General features: G+C 40.9%; 1 protein-coding gene across 9 annotated transcripts in view; it reads right to left on the bottom strand.

Annotated features, from left to right (window-relative positions):
- The window catches only part of PHKA2 (phosphorylase kinase regulatory subunit alpha 2), a 92,791-nt gene that overhangs the window by 18,261 nt on the left and 55,313 nt on the right, over positions 1–19,217 (bottom strand). For 5 of the 9 annotated variants that reach the window (XM_053304609.1, XM_053304606.1, XM_053304605.1 and 2 more), the window contains 10 exons: positions 17,729–17,761; positions 17,185–17,318; positions 16,197–16,353; positions 15,227–15,306; positions 14,607–14,685; positions 13,950–14,079; positions 12,455–12,556; positions 12,226–12,344; positions 11,362–11,391; positions 8,471–8,524 (listed from right to left, as the gene is read on the bottom strand). In XM_053304609.1, coding sequence (XP_053160584.1) covers positions 8,471–8,524; positions 11,362–11,391; positions 12,226–12,344; positions 12,455–12,556; positions 13,950–14,079; positions 14,607–14,685; positions 15,227–15,306; positions 16,197–16,353; positions 17,185–17,318; positions 17,729–17,761 — 918 coding nt within the window. The other 4 variants (XM_053304607.1, XM_053304608.1, XM_053304613.1 and 1 more) reach the window with 4 other exon arrangements.

Raw genomic sequence — 19,217 nt, 5'->3', positions numbered from 1 at the left:
ATTGCAGCAGAATCACCCAATGAGTTTTGTGGTTGAATGGGGTTTTGAACTCGGGTCTTCCCGGTCCTAGTACAACACTCTAACCACTACACTATGCTAGCCCTTAAAAACACATCTTTTGAACTATGAAGGGGCAGAAGTCCAAAGAACAAACTTCCAAACGAGTAGTCGTGTTTGTCTGTTACAACAAACAATAAAAGGTCTTCAGAACCTTAAAGACTAACACATTTATTTCAGCTTAAGGTTTTGTGGACTACAGCCCTCTTCTAGCCCCACAAAAGCTTATGCTGAAATATGTTTGTTAGACTTTAAAGTGCTACAAGAGTCTTCTGTTCTTATAAAAGTAGGAGGTTAATAGCATGGTGGGTAATAATTCAGTGAAAGTGCAAGGTGGGAACCTGTGGTACTCCCAGTGTTGCTGAACTACCAACTCCCTTCATCCTCAACCACAATAAAAATTGCATTTGGGAATGATGGGAGTTGTAGTTCAGCAACATCTGGAGTACACCAGGTTGGGAGCCCCTGAATTAAAGGATCTAGTTCAATGAATTACTGTTTGGAAATGATTTGTTTCGGTTGTAACAAACACAGCTACTCTTTTGGAAGTCTGTTCATTGATACCAGTTTTAAGCAAACTTATTTAATTTTGCCATTAAAATGACATCTTACATACTCCAAAACCAGTGATTCCAATATATTTTTAAAAAAGGATAAAACCACCAAAGCCAGTAAATCCATGCAGTTAATCCATTTCCATCACAAATCTATTATTAACATGTATTTTCTCATCTAATAGGGGATTTATTTCCCCATTGAATTGCAGCAGATTGCTGTATATTAACCATCTATGATGTTAAAATTATGATGTCTGTGTTATATTCAATTACTGAGATAAAATATTGACTACTAATTAATTTCCTTCCCTAGTCATGCATATCAAGTTCACTTTACCCAAAAATCTGCCACAGAACTGAGTAACATATATCAAACTATAGTGCAGTATTAAAGAGACAGTCTTCAAGTGATCGGCTACAATTTAATTACCAGTTAGCCATGAATTAGCTTGCTTTGTTAACGTCAGAAAGGGTACTTTTGGTAAGACAACAATAATCAATATTTTTCAAAGGTCACAGCCACAGAAATACAAAAAATCTTTCTAATTATTTGACTAATACTGTTCTTGTCTTAAGTCTTTCCTCAGGAACTTAATCACAAATAAGATATTTGGAAAGGTCCACATCACAGTGCCCATAGCATATATTTTCTCAACAATTCCATCAATGCATCAGGTTTATACAAATAGGATCTTCTTGGTTATGAAACTGTCTTCCTCTGGAGATTAGCCAAAGCCTCAGCATCTTCTGGAAACTCTATAAAATTGATTTGTTTGGACAGGAATATGGTAACTGAGATTTAGTGGTAAGGGAGGTTACTAAATCAATTATATTCTGCATTTTATTTTGTCCTATTTGTCTTTTGACAGGATGCTGTTCACCTGCCCTGAGTCCATGGAAGACAGGATAATATAATACAAAAGTACTTTCATTTATATACAAAATTCTTTATTCCAGAAAGATAGTACATTTGCTAATTATACAGTTCAGGCACTTCATATTCCAAGAGTTTGATCCAGAGTACGTCAAGCACTTACATTAGCTTTCTCTGGGTTAGGTCATATTTCATGCTTAAAATAATGCAACTGTCAGTTCAGTAAAAAGAAATTAGTGGACTTGCCAGGGTCATGACATGACATGACTGCTTAGCTACTCAAATATGTATCACAAGAAGGGTTACCAACCTGCAAATTGGCCCCTGTACCTGTATGTTTGGCATTTGGCCTGCTGCATGTTGACATCCATGCTGTGGAAAGTCATGCCTGCTGATTTCTGCATATCCAACAGCTATTAAGAGCACAAGAGCAGGAGATGCCACCCCCCACACACCACCCCCACCTTGCCATTCTCACAATCCAACTTCAGAAAACCATCATTTCGAATGAAACAAGCTCTTCTCTCATTACTTCTTTCGAAGGAAACATTCTCACTAAAGTATTTTTCACAAATAAGAACATTTTCAAGTTACAACCCCTAGCAGCAATTCACTGAATTTTACAATTGATTAAAATATCTGCCACACCACTGTTAGAGTTGAAATACTGAGGTCAAATGGTAGGTTTTCAAATGTGGAGCAGGCATGGCAGCAAACAGAATGACCAAAGGCAAAGGAGACAGGGCTCCTGTGTTTTTTTTACTGTAGAGGGAATATTAACATTTGCAGTTTTTGCTCACTCCCACAGGATAAACTTCACCAGCTGAAATGGTATCTTCTACACAACTATTAAAGTCTTGTCTCCTCTGCCTATGGTCAACTTAGGTGACAATGTGGATAATCACAGACTTACAAAGGGTTCTTATGCACTAAAGGGTGAAGACAGAATGCCTGCTTGGAAAGCTTTAGGCATTTTTTTGCAACTCATTGCCAGTGAAGTTCACCATTCTGTACTGTAATTATTGGGAAGGCAAAGTGCATTGCATCAGCAGCAGTTCTGGAGTCACATACTTTTCCAGCACAAGCTGAGGTCCAGATCTATGCAATATGAAACTATGCAGGCGACCAAACGGTTCTGGGCAAGAGAGTTTACCCTGCAATCGCTTGGTTATTCGGTCATCCTGTAGTAAGGTGCTTGCCACACACATCAGGTGCAAATCAGTGGTAAAATGTATGGTAGAATATGTGATGAAATGACGTCTGTTTGGGATTCAGGATGTGCACATAAAATAGTTCTTTGTTAAATGTATTCTGCACTTCTCACCTAGAATATTTAGTGAGAATTGGATTGGACGCAGCTCTGTCTCTGGGAACTTATCAAAAGCCAACAGATCTGAAATCTATGGCATCCTATGAAACACATCTAGCAGAGCAAATGTGGTTTTTACTTTTTTTTTTTTACCTTAATGCAGGATGCTATAAAATTAAATTACTGGTGTATTTTAATTTCCATTAATGCAAAATACGTAGGGGGGGGGAGTTTCCTCTTGCAAGAAAGATTAATACAATATACAACACGTTCATTTGTACTGCGGAGAGTCTGGATGTTGAATGAGTCAGCCTGTATTCCATTCAGGAAAGCTAACATTTAGTCACACCACGGTTCAGTGGAAGTGCCAATGCTGAAGAAATTAGTGTGTCTTTACTGTGGTGTTCTCTCGTCTGTGCCAACAGTGATAAGCTTTGCTTAACCAGATTGCCTTCCATTAATAAGTCATTGCAAATGAATTATGGACTCGGGTAATGAGCATGCAAAGAGTGTAAGCCAGCACAGCTCTTCACGCAGCTACTTCGGAGGGGGAAGTAGGATAGTTGTAATCAAAACAAATGGAACTTGGCATATTTGCTGATGACCTTATTAAAAGAACAATTCTCTAGCCCTCAAGACTGCAGAGAAAATCCCAATGTGTTAAAACTTTCCCCTAAAGGCTTAGGATCTAAAAAGAGGCTTTATGGGGCAAGCATCAGGATGAAGCCAGATAGATTCCAACAGTTAGCTGATACATAAAAAGACATGTTGCTTCCTTTTTAAGCTGATGGAGCCTAGAGTGCCTCCGCATCTTCAGGCATTTGGGCTTAGCTGATTTGTCACAAGGTGCCGTTCATGGCTTCTTCTTACTGGCTGACTAGTGTCCTTCAAGGTTAGGTGTGTGGCCCAATCAGTTCCTTTAATTTCCTCAGAAGTATCCCCTGAGCTTTTCTGGGCACTGCATCCAACCTGAAAGCCCACCCCATCAAGCCTCAAGCCTTTTTTGGTGTGAAGAGAATGGATAGAAAGAAACGTTTCTCCCTCTCTTGTTGTTCTAAAAAACCCAATGAAATGGAGTGGCAACAGATTCAGAGCAGACCAAAGAAGGGACTTCCTCCATATTGTGCTTAATTAATGACATTCACTGTCACAGGATGTTGATGCTCACAAGGCAAGATGGCTTTACAGTGGAACTAGACATATTTATGTAGGACAGAGTTAGATATTGGCCATGATAATGAAGTGGAAATGCCAGGTTCAGAGGTAGAACACCTCTGAATCCCAACGGTGAGAGAAAGCTGTTGTCTTCATGCACTGCTGTGGACTTATTCAAGCATCAGGTTGGCCACTGGTACAGGATGCTAGATGATGGACACATGGCCGCATCCATCAGGGCTCTTATTTAGCTTTTCAGTCAGTTACACTCCAATTATCAACATCCTTCCTCAATTTCCATTTGTTTCCCCATTTTTAAATTTAAAAGCTTTGCTTCAAGTGGGCATACTTTGAGCTTGCACATGTTCATTAATAATGTGTGTGTGTGTGTACACACACACACACACAAATTGGCCTCCGGCTTTCTGTGATAATATAGCAGTTTAGCCATTTGTTTATTTATTATTTCTCTGTGTAAACTGCCCTGAGCCATTTTTGGAAGGGCAGTATAGAAATCGAAATAATAATATAGGAGCCAGACAAAGAGTACCTCTCCCATCAACAATATGGTGAGACGTAACTTTAGTAAATCTATACCGGATCGGTCGTCGCCCGGGTCAACAAGGACCGCGCCAGGTGCTGGAGTCCCTGGACAGCTGGTGGCAAGTTGGCAACAGGACTCAGGATCTTCAGTTGAGCAACCAGGGCTGAAGACAGCAAAGTTACTGGAAGAAACGTCGCTTAACCAAAAAAAATATACGAATAATGCCAACAAGGAAATAATGATCTGCTATTACAAGTCTAGTCCAACTAGAAGAGGTTATTTAAAAAGAATGTACCAAATTTGGAAAGAGAAGCATTCAGACACAGAAATAACAGAACAAAGGCTTGCAGACCAGAGAAGATTCATAATAAGAAATAAAGTATTCACAGGAGTTGAGCTGGAAGAACTGCAAAGAGCAACACAGGCTCAAGACATGGAAGAAGAATTACCACCAACTGAAGCAGTTGCTCAGGTGCAGGTGGAGGAGGTGTTGGAAATAGAGGATGCCACTGTTGCTGAACTGTTTCAAAATCAAAACCAGGCAACCTCCCCTTTGCCTTCACCTCAAAAACCCGAATGCCGTTTAACAGAAAAGCAACAAGAACTAAAGGAAAAAATAACTGAGCACATGAACCAAACAACCACCAGGGTTCGACTTCCAGCTCTAAAAACAGTTGCCAAAAAACAACTTGCTCAGGTATTATAATATGTCAATGCTGCACTTGCAGAAATAACCAAGAATTTGCAATAAACAAACCAACTAATGTACAGTGCAGCAACAATAACAACACAAGAGCTCAGATATAAGATCAATGGACCTGTAAAAAAAGAAAGTAGTACATCACCTAAATGGGAGATTAGATTAGAAAATAAAATCTCCAGGCTTAGATCAGATGCTAGTAAATTGAAAGATATGAAAGACAAGAAGCTGAAGAATGAAAACAACAAACAGTATCTGATCCAAAAATACCACCTAGATTCAAGGAAAATTAGAGAAGTCCTGGAAATAATAAAGCAGCAAATAACAGCAGTGTCAAAGAAGATTAGCAGATATGAAGCCAGAACTACACAACACAGGCAGAACCTCCAATTCCAGTCGAATCAGAGACGTTTCTACCAAAGCATAGAAGGAGAAACTGCAAGAAACATAGAAACACCAAATAAAGAAGAAACAGTGCAATTCTGGCGGAAATTATGGGACAATCCAATAGATTATAATAAAAAAGCAGGCTGGATGAAAGAGGTCAAAAAAATGTAACCAACAAATGCAAGATCTAATAACAACACCAGAATTAATAAGTGAAAGAGCAAAGAAAATTAAAAATTGGACAGCTCCAGGTGACGATGAACTGCATGGCTTTTGGCTTAAACACCTAACAAGCCTTCATGAACAACTATCAAAACAGTTCAATCACATTTTGCAAGGAGGTGATATTGAACAATGGCTAACAACTGGGAAAACTCATCTCATCATGAAAGACCCAGCAAAAGGTGCACTTCCAAGTAATTATAGACCGATAACCTGTCTGCCAACCATGTTCAAATTATTAACTGGAATAATAGCAGATGAAGTGATGCAACACTTATTAACTAACAAACAGCTTCCAGCTGAACAGAAAGGAAATTGCCCAAACACCAGAGGCACAAAAGACCAGCTGCTGATTGACAAAATAATTTTAGAAAATTGCAAGAGAAGAAAAACCAATCTAAGTGTTGCATGGATTGACTACAAGAAAGCCTTCGATTCATTGCCTCACACATGGATACTAAAATGTTTAGAAACAACTGGTGTCAGCAAAAACATTGATATTTATAAAAAAAGCACTGAGCATGTGGAGTACACAGTTAACAATCAATGGGGAGACACTTGGACAGGTTAGCATTAGAAGAGGCATTTTCCAAGGGGACTCACTATCCCCTCTGTTGTTTGTAATCGCCATGACCCCACTTTCACAAATACTAAACAAAACAGGCCTCGGATACCAAACATCTAAAACATCAAGTAAAATCAGCCATCTGCTGTACAATGACGATCTGAAGTTGTATGGAAAGTCCCAGTCAGAAATTGAATCACTGCTAAACACTGTCCATATATTCAGTAGTGATATGGCAGTGGAGTTTGGACTAGACAAGTGTGCTGCATTAATAATGAACAGAGGAAAAATAACAAAAATAGAAGGAATAGAACTGCCCAATGGAAGCAACATCAAGAACCTGGAAGAGAAAGAACCTTACAAATACTTGGGCATTCTCCAGGCTGATAACATCGCACACACTGAAGTTAAAAGAAAAATTGGAAGTGAATACATCAGGAGAGTTAGAAAAATCCTTAAGTCCAAATTCAATGGCGGGAACACCATACAAGCCATAAACACCTGGGCTATACCTGTTATCAGATACACTGCAGGAATAATAGACTGGACCCAGGCAGAGCCAGAGACGCTGGATCGTAAGACCAGGAAAATCATGACCATCAATCATGCTCTGCACCCCCGCAGTGATGTTGATAGGCTATACCTCCCTCGCAGCTCAAGTGGAAGAGGAATGCTGCAAGTCCATCAAACAGTAGAGGAGGAGAAAAGAGGCCTTGAAGAATATATCAAGGACAGTGAAGAAGATGCACTTCAAATGGTCAATAATGCGAAACTATTCAACACCAATGAGACAAAGCAGGCCTACAAGAAAGAACAAGTCAAGAACCAAGCAGAAAAATGGAAAAATAAGCCACTGCATGGTCAATATTTGCAATATAAGTGGAAAATCAGACATCACCAAGACCTGGCAATGGCTTAAGAATGGCAACTTGAAGAAAGAAACAGAGGGCTTAATACTGGCTGCACAAGAACAGGCACTAAGAACAAATGCAATAAGAGCAGAAGTCGAAAAATCCACCACAAACAGCAAGTGCCCCCTTTGTAAAGAAGCAGATGAAACAGTGGACCACCTAATCAGCTGTTGTAAAAAGATCGCACAGACTGACTACAAACAAAGGCATGACAAAGTAGCAGGGATGATACACTGGAACATCTGCAAAAAATTCAAGCTACCTGTAACCAAACATTGGTGGGACCATAAAATTGAAAAAGTTGAAGAAAATGAAGATGTAAAAATATTATGGGACTTCCGACTACGAACAGACCAACATCTGCCACACAATACACCAGATATAACTGTAGTCGAGAAGAAAGAAAAACAAGTCAAAATAATCGACATAGCAATACCAGGGGATAGCAGAATAGAAGAAAAAGAAATAGAAAAAATCACAAAATACAAAGATCTACAAATTGAAATTGAAAGGCTGTGGCAGAAAAAGACCAAAATAATCCCAGTGGTCATTGGCGCCCTGAGTGCAGTTCCAAAAGACCTTGAAGAGCACCTCAACACCATAGGGGCCACAGAAATCACCATCAGCCAATTACAAAAATCAGCTTTACTGGGAACAGCCTATATTCTGCGACGATATCTATAACCATTGACAATAAAATTCAGCCATCCCAGGTCCTTGGGAAGGACTCGATGTCTGGATAAAACAAACCAGTCAATAACACCTGTCTGACTGTGTAAACAAGAAATAATAAACAACTATAGAAATCTTGCACACTGATAAGGAACAGTTAGCTTTACTCTAAGTTTTATTCTTTTCCCTAGATTTCCTTTTTGAAAAAGCTGTGTGTTCTGTGCTTCAATTTGACACTTCATTCATAACTTTATGATCATACTGAAAAGTAAATTTCAAGTATCTGTGTAGATTGACATGGATGGACATGGAGTACTTCTACAGCCTTTTAATAAAATCAGTACACATATGTATAACCATTATGTTTTTGTACAACTTGCACTGCAGGAGACAAGCTCTTTAATATTACAGGAGATGTAGCAAATTGAACTGAGGCACATATCTATGAATTTAGGCATATATCTGTCCCTACCAGGAGGAAGAGAAAGAGATTTTAAGTTTCTGAATTATAGATTACCATAGACCTGGAAGAGTGCATGCTGCTGGATGTGGAATGGCCCCCATAGAAGAACTACAAAACAGAAATACAAAACAATGAAAATCAGTGAAATCAAGACAACATGAATACCAAGTGAAAAGATGTACACATGAAAAACAAACTCAAAAACAGAAATGCACCCATGCATTTAGTTGCTGGAACCTGTTATGAAGCATCACTCACTGCTGCACCTTCTCTGGCATCAGGGAGTCCATTCCTAGTTTTCTCAGTTCCTAATCTGGCCCTTTAGGAAAAGGTTCTTGGCTTGTACAAAAATGCCAGAGAATTCCAGTATTTGCAATCACGGTTGTCACTCAAAGTACTGGTCTTCACACAGCAGGAAACAATGATAAAGAGTCACATGAGGGAGATGAAAACTGTTTTCTGAATTACTTTCTTTTTTGCTTTAACCATGATGTTTGGGATTTGTTTTGAAATTAAATGTATTGGATGTTTAAAAGCACAGGAGAGTATATTTTAGTTTCTAGACATTACACTAGGCAGAACTAAGGAATCACAGTGAATTATGTACAAAATCCCTCACCCAAAAAGTCTTCCAAACTGATGTTAGCAATGATGTTGACACACCACTTTTCAATTTTAGAGGAGTCATTTTGGTGACGATGTTGGGATACAAAATGAAAACCCAGAAATTCTTCCCAAGGTGGTCCTTCCCTAGAATTTAACAAGTACTTTTTCATGCATCTCTAATAGACATAAACATTGTTAATTTTTCTCATGTGATTTCAGATTAAGGTTTTATTTAGAACAAGACTGTCCATTCGGTCATTATGACATCTGCCTTGCATATCAAGCTCACAGAGATGCCATTGCTGAGTAGCCAGCAGAAAAATGCCACTGGACCTGGAGAGTATCATGGCTAGAGCAGTTGGCTTCAATGGGCGAAACTCCTGTTCAAAGCCTCACACAAATATGAAGACTATGAGATGGAGAATTCCCAATTCCGTACCTGTGGTCTAACCTGCCTTACAGGGTTATTGTGAAGCTAAAATGTTGCTCCGAGTTTCTTGGATCAAGGGCAGGATACAAATATCAATTGTCACATCTTCATCAATGCTTCAGCTGAATGTTTGGCCTGATCTATGAGAGAGTGATGGAGGTATTGTTGTTTGGAAATAATAGGAGATATTCAAAAATCTCCAGTGACCAAGGTAGTTTCAATTTTAAAAAGGAAAGTACCAAGACGAAGGGCCAAAGGAAAGTGGGCAAGGTTGTGTGGGCAGGGTTGTGTGTCCATAAGTTTTCTAGCCAGTACCTCTCTCTCTCTCTCTCTCTCTCTCTCTCTCACGTACGTAAGTTATTGTGGGATTCCATGCTAATATGGTATCACAAGAATATATGATGGGATATAAATTCATTCAAAAACTCTATGCTTGAATATATAAGTCTCTTTTAAAAAAAAGATGACAGGACAAATAAAATCTTTATCCTCTTTAATATTCCAGACTTGGGCATACACATGTGTACATCCTGGTGACTATAATGGGTTTTACTGATGTGTTTACGTGCATGAACACACCCTCTAATAAATACTGTAGTATAATGCAGCTGTTATGGCAGCACGTTAATGGTGACCTCTAGTGGGCAAGATATATGTTCTAAAAGAAACACAACTAAGATTTATCTTTTCCATTAAAGGAATTGAGAAAAGATAGTTGAAGAGTATAGTGGGGAGGGTGTTATAATGAAGTGGCACCTAGATCATTTTGAGCAAAAAAAACATTGATCTATTTTGGATTCATTTGGGAGTGATCATATATAAGAGATGAGAAACCAAAAGGAATCAACCATCAAGTAGCAGTCTCATAAGCAAAGTAAAATTATATAGGGTTTATCTACAAAATCGATTATACTGAGATAATTAGTTATTATTGTTCATAAACCTGGGTTCTGTTGGAATAAATCCAAGTTGAAACAGTGTCAAAGTGATGAAAAGAAGATAACTTTCTTACTTCTGATCTTCTCCTGACCATGTGAACTCTAATAGTTCAGTTACACCAGGAGTCAAAATTCACAGCAAGCACTTTGTGACTAAGGGCCATTTCATACATTATGCAGAAGCAAACCCAGGTTTGCTATTGAATGGACATTGCATATGAAACTGCAGCCAGTCAGTCTCCTGACATGTTTTGCACATGTTTTCAAATACCTGTTTCTTACATTCACATTTTATATTTTTAGGCATACATTCAGAAAACATAACAAGGTTGTTCATGTGAGTAGCCCAGCCTGGGACGATCCCGGTGCTGCCCCGGCCCCAAGCCCGAGAATTTACCCCAGGCTTTAACCTGGGTTTACAGGCATGAGCACACCCTTAACCCAAGGTATGGGGTCATGAGTGTGTGCAGGCTACAGGCAGAGCACACACAGAGATGGGTGGCAAGAGCGCCCAGGTGAGGGAGGGTCCCTCAATGCACTGTGCTCCTGGCACGATTCATTGGTGGACTTCCTTCTCCGGCTCTCTGCTCTGCTGATCACCTTAATGTGAGATACAGCCCTGAGAGTCAACTACTAAAACGATTAAGTAGTTGTTGCTACACTGAGATGGTGCAGCTAAATTGGTTAAAAGACTCTCCTCACAACAGGAGATTATTGATTCAGAATAGCAGTCTTGAATTAGTAACCTTGGAAAAAACTCTGGAACCCATGCTAATGAGAGAAAGGGAGAGCGAGTCAAAGCCAGTCTCACATACACACTAGATTAGTAATTCTCCAATTGCAGATTGAATTATCCAAACCGTGCGTGCTAGCCTGCAGTCGTGCACTCACGTCACATGCATCTCTGCAATACCAACTAAAAACATGCAGATGTAACAACTTTGTATCGACATGTGCCATTTTCATTCCACCTGTTCACTACTACTTAGTCTCCTATGCCTCTAGAATAAAAAAAAAAGAATTATAAAAAACAAGTTGAGCAATTTTGGTTACAAAGATGCTGAAACAACAACAGAAGCAGATGCGAAGTAACCTAAATTATCTCTTTGTAGATAAACAATACAAGTGACGAAGGTCTCACATGACTGCAGCATATGCCATAAAATCACCCCAGCACCCTTTCTTGCAATTGGTTTTTTGCGGGGTGGGGGGCTGAGATGGGGTAGCTTTTCCGTATGCTTAAAAACAGAGGTTCAGATAAGAGTCACTTGCATATGCTTAAAATGCTTCTGGCGGTAGATCCTTATACTGACCCAGGTGCTGCTTTGGAATGTTCCTTGGCATTCAGAACCAGCTTTTCCAGCAGCCAGGAAGGGGATGAAATGGGCAGTGGGGCTAAAAATTCCCCCATGCACATGGAAGCTCATGCTAACCCCTGCTAAATGAGCAAAGAGGGACCTTTTAAAAGTGGTGATTCTCTTATATGTAGCAGGGGGGTTGCAACTGGCCCTATTCAACCCCAGCACAACATCCCTCCAGTGGCTGTTGTTGGTGTCTTTCTTATGTTTCTTTTGTGAAACTGTGAGCCCTTTGGGGACAGGCAGCCATTTAATTAATTAATTAATTTCTGTATGTAAACTGCTTTGGGAACTTTGGTTGAAAAGCAGTATATAAATACTCAGCATATTCATTTATGCTCTGTTTTTGACAGCCCTATTTAATATGCCCTAAAAGGCTAGATAAAAGTTGTGGATCAGTTTCAGTGACCAATAAGTGATGAGTTCTATGAACCTGTCCTTAATTGCCCGAAGGTAAACGCAGAGACATGGTTTCACCTGCTTCATCTCACTCTTCAGCCTGGTGATGCCACTTCTTTCTGTTTTAGTTGCTCCTGTGTGGCCGACTTCATGAATAGATATAGCAGGGCTTGATGTACAAGAATCAAGAGGACGCACTTGGGAAAAAGGAAAGAAAAGAAAAATAAACCAGGTTGTTATACAAATTAAGCATGAGCACAAGTCTTTTCAATGTAACAATGAATGCACGAAAAAAAGGTATACGTACTGCTTCTCTCAACTCCAAACTCTTTCCCGCTGAGAATATGGTGCAGGAGACTTTTCATATCAAAGGGGCTGAGATTCATCAAGCTTTCTGACGCCTCCTCTCCTAGAAAGGAAAAAGCAGCAAACACATAAGTTGCAGACGCATTTCCCATTAATAAGAAGATATTGCCAACAGCACAGTTCATTCACACAGAACAAATGGCTCCATTCTTCCACCTTGAGATACGAAATGAATGACTAGTGTTGCATTCAGCCTCTATCCACTTAATTAAAAACAGTGTGGTCTTTTTCAACAGGATATATTTTTAAGCTTTCTCCTCTGACAAGCCCACATAATTGCCATTAATATGAAAAGGTATTATTTTAAATCAAAAGAAATAAGTTGCACCCTTTCCCATTTTTGTATAGCACAGTTGTGTTTTCACCTGAATCACATATCTCAGGTTCACATAAAAGCCCATAATAAACACAGCACTGTCTACCTTAATGTCCTTCTTGCTAGCACTTAAAAGTGAAACAAGATTTCCTCTTTCTGTAATGTAAGTAACACTGACTGAAGGTAATTTACAATTATGTCACTCAATTGTTTTACCGTGTGCTTCATTCTCAAGAAATTAAATTTGTGAAGTTTGCTTCATGAAGCATGCTGGAGAGAATGCATGAATGAACTGCCAAGGTAGTATTTTGTTTGTTTTTTAAAAACCTGTCTGATCCACAGAAATAATATGTAGATAAAGATAAATATGTAGAACTCACATAGATTTCCCAGTGGATGCACTATAAAATTATATATAATAAGCTGAATAAGACAACAAATATTCAGCTGATGGAAGATCTTAAAGCTCTCCAGCAACCTTCTATCGTTAATGAGCTGCTAGAACTGGATGGATATATTTTTGAATTATTCTACACAAGGGCTGACATCCTGACTAATGAAGCATGTGCTCTTCCAGGAACACAATGGAAGTCCTTGCACAATTCCCACGTTCCCCCTGCACGTAAACAGTTGTGCAAGAGCCCAGAACGCTCTCTGTGCTCCAGAAAGGCCCTACAAGATCTGAAGAGCATCGCTGACAATCAGGGCAGGGCCCTGAGTGAGCCATCTTTCAGGGCCCTTCTGGAGCGCAGGAAGTGCTCTGTGCTCTCAGAGATCTTGCACATACAGGGAAAAAGGAGGAGTTGTGTGAGGGCATCTGTAGTGTTCCTGCAATCCCTGGAAGCTCACAAGTTTCATTAGCTAGAATGTCAGCCAGGAAGACAAAAGTGCACCAGCTGAAGAAATTCTATTTAATTGGATATCTTGTATGAAGCCATATTGTTGCTCTTCAGAAACAAGATGTTATCAGCTCTTGTTAAAGTTCCTCTCACAGCCACTCTCTTTATATTAAGTCCTACTATGATTCCTTGTTTTTTCTCATTATGCTGTTGACCTCACTACAGGTGGGATATAGACTGTGGCTGGTCTATATCAGGGGCTGTGGTAAAACTAGTCTCACCTGAACAATTCAAGCTACGAGCCAGTTCAGTGGCCATTACTTGAATGATGAGTCCAATGCGGAGTCTGAGCATCTCTGCAAAGAGACTGGGTTGCGACCGGACATACATAGCCAAGTACACCATAATTTCCTATCACGAGAAGCAGAGGAAATGGATTTTAGAGGCATTTGTCATGATTATGGAGCCTGCGACACAATGGCCTGGCTCAGATGTAACACTGAAACATGGTTTAGCACTACAAGAGCGAGTTCTAGCACTATGAGAATGAGCTTCTGAGAGCCACAGGCTTAGTGGCTTCTCTCTCCTACTTCTCCTTTCTTGTGCACAATTTAAAATTTCCTGTCTCCCTTCCATTCAAACCATAGTTCCCTGTTACATACAAACTTGAGGAACTGTGGTTTGTTCAACTATTTAACAATATCAGAGCATGTTTTAACTAACTTGTTAGAATAAACCTCACTTCCCTAACACAAAACTGGAGTTTGTTCTAAGATGGAGTTGTTAAATCCCTCCCTCCCACCTGTAAGAGAAGAGGAGCACACAAACCTGCAGCTCTTACAGTACAAAGCTACATTTTATATCAAAATGTCTGAACTGGGCCAACGAGAGGGACAAAACGTTTCTTCAAGGTGGAGAAAAGCCGCTTTCCACATTACCTGTGTAAGTACTGCAATGCTGATGTCCTGGCCACTGGCTTCATAGATAAGTTTTGTCAGCTTCTCTGGTGGCAAAGGGCTAAAGAAAATGACCCAATATGTAGGGACAGAACAGTATTCAGGCAAAGACAGTATCTTTGATAAAGTCCCACCAACACTCCCTCACTTTTTAAAAATTTGTCATTCTCCTGGAAAAACTATCCAGAGCCCTGATGTTCAAAACTTGCTTCACATCTAATTACACTTGCCTGGTGAAAAATGGATCTAGGCTCCAAGCCACAACCTTACTGCTACTAATCAATGTCCCAAAGTTTCCTTTCCTCTTTATTTCCTATTGTGCTCTTCTTGTTCTTAGACCTTGCTATGGTCTTGCCTAGCCCAGGTGTCTTGCAAAGATAACCCATAGCTTCCTTATTTTCTCACTACATATTTATTGTTGTTTCTCAAAATTTTTGTACAATTTCCATTTCTGATTCATAATACAACAAAACACCTGAGTAAGACCCTTCACTCATTGAACAGAATATTTCAAAATATACAGAAAGAAGCACATAGCAATTTTTAAAAGCCAGAAAAGGTGTAGCGAGACAGGCTCTGGCCTAAGATATATGATCACTTACGCTATAATTGTTTTTTCACGAGGCTCAGGTGGCAGGCCCACTGTAAGTTGCTTCTGGTGTGACAGGAGGTCTGTGCATGCCTAACACAGGAGGACCAAGGAGGGACCAAGTGAGCTCGTTATGCAGCACTAGGACACACCACTATTTTAAGTTACATACATACATACATACATACATACATACATACATACATACATACATGACAGGGAGCGAGAGTGCTTTGGCTACTGCAAGGATTCCCAACTTTGGGTCGTCAAATGTTGGTGGACTACAATTCCTGACACACTCAGCTACAATGGCTGAAGACCAGTGGCTGGGGATAACAGGAGTTGTAGTCGAACATCATCTAGGGAACCAAAGTTGCAACCCATGGAATATTCCCTCTCACTTCTGGATGGCCTATACCATGTGTGTGCCTCAATTTAGCAAATGAGTTAAGCATGCAGCAGCAACACACACATTTCCTGCTGGACGGGGAACCGACACTTGTACTGTAGACTGGACTGCAATGTGGATTCAGATACAAGACATCCAACACACCTCCCATTTGCATGGAATGGTTTGTAATTCCAATGATCTTCTTTGCAATCCAGACTGCAGTGCATACAAGAATGTGCACCCCCAAACCAGAGTCTTGAGCTGCTAGGGCAATGTTGTGTATGGCAATGTTGTGCATGATTTCTTGATCAAGGCCATGATACAGTCATGCCCTCATGGAAGTTACAAAAAGCTTTACTAATGGAACATTACAGCCATTATTTCTGGAAATTCATTTCCAAAATAAGTCTACTTTTGTAGTACATAATAATCATTGCTTTTAAAAAACATGTTGTATAGAAAAATATATTTTAAAAATCTAAAAATGGGTGGCAACATATACAGCATGATTTATATTTTTTTGGGATACAATTTTCTTCCTCACAAGGAGAAAAAGAAATAGAACTGGCCGAGAGATCTATTTGTTTGGTACCTCAGAGAGGACCTCCACTCTTTTTTTAAGTATGCCAGAAATGTAGCGGATTAAACCCCATTCTTGGTTCAGGCCTGCTTTGCTGTAGAGCTCATTGAGAAGACAATGAACTGTGACTCCACACTGGCCATAGAGTTGTGTTTCCCAGTCAAGGCCTCTGAAAAGAAAAAGCAACACAAATTATCAGTATGCAAACGTGTCTAGATATTTTCCTTGGAGAGGTAGGGGGCATAACTAAAAGTATGTGGAAGTTCCACCTTAAAGTTCCTCCCTAAAAGCTGTAATTTTTAAAGTCACTTGAGGACTCATGTCTGACTAAAAATTAATTGGTTTTTGACATTTAACTTCCCCTAGTCCTTTTGAAAATCCCAGTCAAGAAGCCAGATATTGATTTAGGCATATGAACAATTCAGGGAAGACAAGAGCATGACTCAGTACTTCAGTGTTACGAAGGCACTTGTGTGTTTCCTCCATTCATGCTCAAAAGGACTTTGCATGAATGTACCATCAAGTCCCAAAATAGCAGCATCTGGATACAACAAGCCGCTGCGCTACTTTAACTGTGTCCTGTGCTGTGACAGATGGAATGGTCAGCTCTACCAAAATAACATGGAATATTTGGCTAGGAACCGTATTAGGCATTTCCAACTATTTAATGGAGGTGTTAGAAGGCAACAGAAGGTGAAAGAAAAACATTGTTACATAACATTATGAATATGTAACAACACACATTCTGAGATCATAGCTCTAATCTTAATGTCTAACAAGCACAATGCCTTTCCATTTGCTTATGGAAAAGGAAAGTTTTGAACAAACTCTAAGCAACTGTGGATCTGTTCATAAGTAAACAAAAGAGCCAGTGCACTTGCAGCTGTTAGGATCATGAGTAACAAGAACTGCATTCAAAATTAGCATGACAAGGTGCTTTGCTTTCTTGCATGTATCATGTTTGTTTTTTAAGAATCATTATAAATATTAGGAAACTTACTTTATTAGATACAAGATATACAATATGTCTGCCTGATCATGTAAAGTAGGGCATTCCTTTAGCTTATCGACTAATTTCTCACAGTCCAAATCACCATGAGCATCTTTGGGCAACTGAAGAACAGCCTCCGGCTCCTGTTAATCAAAGGCAAACATCAAATGACCCAAAGTCAAAAGGGCTTGAACATGAAAGGCTGCTCTGTAACTCATTAGCTAGAAATGCTCCTTACAGAATGTGAGGGACAGAGACATTTCATGTAGAGTTTCTTTGAACAGTTTTCATTTTTGTTCAAAGAGAACAGATACAGTTATAAGAACCGTAGAAAAGCTAAGAATTTCAAAGTTGGTTATGATATTCTTCTTTTGCCCACCCATCTATCTCTGACCTTCCCTCCTCCCTACAATTAAATCAGAGCTGAGAACAGCATTTTCAGCACCTACCTAAAACATAAGTTCCCAGAATTCCTTCAGAGGTACTAATGACAATTGCTGGTAAAACATGTATGTACGTACACACACACACACACACACACACACACACTTACATGGTATATAGGATCTTCATTTTTCTTCTCTGTCTATAAAATGGAAATCATTATGGACAGTGTTCCCTCTAAGGCATGCACATGTGCACGTGCTCACACATTTTTTTCTCTCCGCTCAGTTAATTTTAGATCCTGATCAGTTTTAATCAGGAAGGCCCTACTATGAATGCATGTACGCGCACACTGCCGCCCAGAACAAAACTCATTCCACACACAGAAGAAAAAAATTAGAGAGAACATTGATTACGGAGTGTGTCAGGTTGTTGTAGAGTGAAAGTTCTGCATAGATGATTAATAGTAGATGATTTTGGCAGCATGCCTAAATATACTCATCTTCATGTAATGCATTGGGAAGGTGGCCTTGCTCTAGGTAAGGGCTGCACACACAGCATTCCTACAGAAGTTGGCCTACAACTCCCATAATCCTGTGTGGACTGTGGCTGTGGATGATGGGAGTTGTAGTCCAAACACAACTGGAGGGCCTAAGTTGTGCAGCCCTGACGTAGATGGAGGAAAAAGCATACTTGTGTTGTCACTTTACGATTTAGAAATGAAGGACTCCGAAACGCAGGGAAAATATACTGTGGTGGAGTGGGACCGCCGGCGGCCTGTGTGCCACCGCCGCCCTGCTAACCCCGCCTCCACGTCTGACATCACACGCAGGGGCGTGGTCTGGCCGAACGGAGCCTTGAGGCTCCGTTCGCCAGAGAGAGTTTAACTGCCGAAGGGGTTGCGCGGCCCCTTCAGCAGCTAAACGAAGGCTGGTGCTGCCTTCGCAGCGCAGCCCAGGAGTGGCTCTTCCTGCAGGGAAGAGCCACTCCTGAGCTGTGCTGCGAAGGGAGCGCCAGCCTTTTAACTCCTGAAGAGGAAGGGGCTTTGCAGGGAAGGGGCTTTGCAGGGAAGAGCCGCTCCTGGCTGGCGCTGCGAACACAGTACCAGCCTTTGTTTAGCTCCTGAAGGGGCTGCGTGGCCCCTGCTCGGGAGCTAAATTAGCCTCCCCGCTAGGGGTGTGCAAGGTTCGGAGGCCCCCCGGACGGGCACAGGGGGGGGCCTGTCGCTTTAAGCGGGGGGTGGTAGTACTTACCCCCCCGCCGCCGCTCTTCCCCCTCCGGCGCTGTTCCCATCAAGGAATCTTCTTGGGGCGGCAGAGTTCCTCTCTGCTGCCCCTGCCTGCCCCCGTCGTTGTCTCAAAATACTTCCAATGCTGCCCCCGTCGTTGCGAAAGCCCACAGACGAGCGCTAGCGGCGCGCATGCGCCCTGCGCGCCGCGTGCCCGTCTCTGACGCTGCCGTGCGCGCCGTGACATATGCGGCGCCGCATACGTCACAGCGTGCGCGCGGCAGCATCAGAGACGGGCGCGCGGCGCGCAGGGCGCATGCGCGCCGCTAGCGCTCGTCTGTGGGCTTTCGCAACGACGGGGGCAGCATTGGAAGTATTTTGAGACAACGACGGGGGCAGGCAGGGGCGGCAGAGAGGAACTCTGCCGCCC

The sequence above is a fragment of the Hemicordylus capensis genome, chromosome 3, assembly GCF_027244095.1.
Source record: "Hemicordylus capensis ecotype Gifberg chromosome 3, rHemCap1.1.pri, whole genome shotgun sequence".
In the NCBI taxonomy this organism is placed as follows: domain Eukaryota; kingdom Metazoa; phylum Chordata; class Lepidosauria; order Squamata; family Cordylidae; genus Hemicordylus; species Hemicordylus capensis.
Note: the sequence above shows the minus strand (reverse complement) of the source record. Positions and strands in the feature narration are given on the sequence as shown.